General features: G+C 41.0%; 1 protein-coding gene across 1 annotated transcript in view; it reads right to left on the reverse strand.

The window, feature by feature from the left end:
* Window positions 1-400: 400 nt before the first annotated feature.
* Window positions 401-3665, reverse strand: part of LOC144959850 (ATP-binding cassette sub-family C member 3-like) — a 17608-nt gene continuing 14343 nt past the window's right edge. The window contains 3 exon segments of the mRNA XM_078892645.1: window positions 401-645; window positions 2570-2627; window positions 2630-2763. Coding sequence (XP_078748771.1) covers window positions 534-645; window positions 2570-2627; window positions 2630-2763 — 304 coding nt within the window. The 3' untranslated portion in view covers window positions 401-533.

The raw sequence follows: 3665 nt of genomic DNA on the forward strand, positions 1-3665 counted from the left end.
CGAGCACACTTTAAGTGTGCTTAGTTTCAGATCACTTATATGTCTCATGGAGACCCAAGCACGGGACCCCATTAATAGGAATACACTCAAATGTTTACAAACTATTATATGTTTAAAACAAAAAAAAAATGCAACAATGCATAAAACAATTTTTTTTAAAATCATCTCCCAAAACTACAACTATACATTTGACTGCTTCCCTCCCAGTCAAGGACCCCGTCCAGGGCTAGGACAACGCTAAGTAGTAATTGCATTCCAGGACAAAGACAGAAAGCAACTCGGAAGAATGAGATAGGAGATAGAAGACGCAACACGACCTCCTGCCCACCATGGGAGGTCAAAGACCCCGCCCAGTTTGTCAAGTTAATTTGAAAACTGAGCAAGATCTACATCAACAATAAACACAGAACTGAACAGAGAAAAAAAAACAATAGAAGAAACTCATGGGAAAGGAAGTAAGTAAAGTTGCCGAGGCATCCGTGTCCGATGACTAGACTATGAAAGGCTAAAAAATTCATTGTCGATAATTTCATTTAAACCAGATGGGCTTCTCTGGCCATGGCGAAGAAGGTTGATGTAGTATCGCCCAGCAGGTTAGAAGGGGTATCGAACTCTTTGATGTACCCAGCATCTAGAACCATGATTCTAGGAGAAAATGACAAGATGAAAATATTGGTTTTCAAAAGATAAGATTCAATAAAATGCAATCATGAAGGATTCAATAGCTTATGATGACGATGGTGACGATGATGACGATGATGATGATATTCACCACTACTACTACTACTACTACTACTACTACTACTACTACTACTACTACTACTACTACTACTACTACTACTACTACTACTACTACTACTACTACTACTACTACTACTACTACAACTACTACCACTACTACTACTACTACCACTACTACTACTACTACCACTACTACTACCACCACCACCACCACCACCACCACCACTACTACTACTACTACTACTACCACTACTACTTCTACCACCACGACCACCACCACCACCACCACCACTACTACTACTACTACTACTACTACTAATACTACTACTACTACCACCACCACCACCACCACCACTACTACTACTACTACTACTACTACTACTACTACTACTACTACATCTACTACTACTACTACTACTACGACTACTACTACTACTACTACTACTACTACTACTACTACTACTACTACTACTACTACTACTACACTACACTACTACTACTACTACTACTACTACTACTACTACTACTACTACTACTACTACTACTACTACCACTACTACTACTACCACTACTACTACTACTACCACTACTACTACTACTACTACCACTACTACTACTACTACTACTACTACTACTACTACTACTACTACTACTACTACCACTACTACTACTACCACCACCACCACCACCACTACCACTACTACTACTACTACCACTACTTCCTACTTCCGACACTACTAAAAAAAATTTTATTCTCTATTGTCTTCTGGCACTTTTCTACTCACTTCATATCTTGTTGTTACCAACATAAGTGCCTGCTCCACTCACTTTTCTGAATTAAAAATTCACCCCATATACCGGAGCGTACTCAATGTCTCAATCGTTTCTATGTTATATGTTTGTGTTGAGAATATTGGCTATTAAGCTTAACTGCTGGTCAAAAATAACTTCGCGATGGTTGTGTGCGAGCGAGCCGGGGATCTCCAGAAGTGGGTGAGAGAGAGCTCTAGAAATATGACTTGGTTTTGATACGAATATTTTCGTGTTCGTGGATAGCTCACACGGTAGAGCCACGCTCTCACCTGCCAGGCGGAGTTGTCGTACCAATAAGGTCGCAGGTTCAAACCCCACCACCGCCGCGAAAATTTTTTTATTCTCTATTGTCTTCTGGCACTTTTCTACTCACTTCATATCTTGTTGTTACCACTACTACTACTACCACCACCACCACTACTACTACTACTACTACTACTACTACTACTACTACTACTACTACTACTACTACTACTACTACTACTACCACCACAACCACCACCACCACTACTACTACTACCACTACTACTACTACCACCACCACCACCACCACTACTACTACTACTACCACTACTACTACTACCACCACCACCACCACCACCACCACTACTACTACTACTACTACTACTACCACTACTATTACTACCACCACCACCACCACCACCACTACTACTACTACTACTACCACTACTACTACTACCACCACCACCACCACTACTACCACTACTACTACTACTACTACTACTACTACTACTACTACTACTACTACTACTTACACACCACCACCACTACTACCACCACTACTCTACCACCACACCACACCACATACTACTACCACCACCACCACGCTACTACTACTCTACCACCACACCACCACTACTACTACTACAACCTACTACTACCACCACCACCACGCTACTACGCTACTACACCACCACCACCACTATACTACTAAACCACTACTACTATCACCACCACCACCACCATTACCACCACTAGCACTACACCTACTGACCTGTCATAATCCAAAACAGTATTGAGTCGATGTGCTATAGTAATGATCGTACAACCCACAACTCTGTCCGTATTGTATTCTGGATCAGGTTATCGGTCTCCATGTCCACGGCAGCTGTTGCTTCGTCCAAGATCAGGATTTTGGTCTTCTTCAGAAGGGCTCTAGCCAGGCACACCAGTTGACGTTGTCCAACACTGTTGTCAGAGGTAGAAAGAAAATAACTTGTACAATTGTTCATTGTCAGAGTTTGTATTGATAAAGATGAGAAAAGATAGTTTGAGATGGTTTGCACGTTTTAAGAGAAGAGAGAGGTAAGTATTTGTGTGTGTGGGGGGGGGGGGGGGGGGGGGGTTATGAGTTATATACAGTTATTTAGCGGAACAAAGAGAAACAAGGACGCCCAAATACTAGATGGTTGGATAGCGTAAAGGACGGTGTGAGAGAACTGGGCCTGGAGGAAGATGATGTTCTGACCCGGGATAGCGATGTGGCATTCATTATGGTAACCCTGCAAAATAATCTGGAAGAAGAAAGTTCAATTTAGACTTGTCCGACAATGTTAATCGAGATACAAAAAATAAAATTTGTATAATTATTCATTGTAAACACCAGAATTTTCCGACACTGTAGAAAGAATATGATTTGTATAACTGTTCATTATACACCAGAGTTGTTCAACACTTAACTGAGATATACAGAAAAGAATTTGTTAAAAGGTTTATTTTAAACACCAAGGTTGTCCGACAGCGTTGTCCGATATTGATAGATTAGAACCGGACATAACGAATGTTGAATGCTGGGAACCTTCAAAACAGTTTTGAATGCACTCGCTCGTCAAAGTAATCTGTGACTGTTCCCTGTTTTGATTGGACTGTAACTCTGAACATGTGCAGTGATAGGATCGTGGGGCTTTTTGCATATATACACGCGGCATTGGAGAATTTGTATAATTATTCATTGTAAACACCCGATTTGTCCGACACGGTTAACCGAGATAGAAAGAATAAGATTTGTATAAAAAGTTCATTGTAAACACCCGTTGACGTTGACTGACTCTATGCTATTACTGTTAAACCAAGATGGAAAGAATACTAGA

This window comes from Berghia stephanieae, chromosome 14 (genome assembly GCF_034508935.2).
Source record: "Berghia stephanieae isolate SIO BIC M18660-M18661 chromosome 14, UCSD_Bste_1.3, whole genome shotgun sequence".
Classification (NCBI taxonomy): Eukaryota; Metazoa; Mollusca; class Gastropoda; order Nudibranchia; family Aeolidiidae; genus Berghia; species Berghia stephanieae.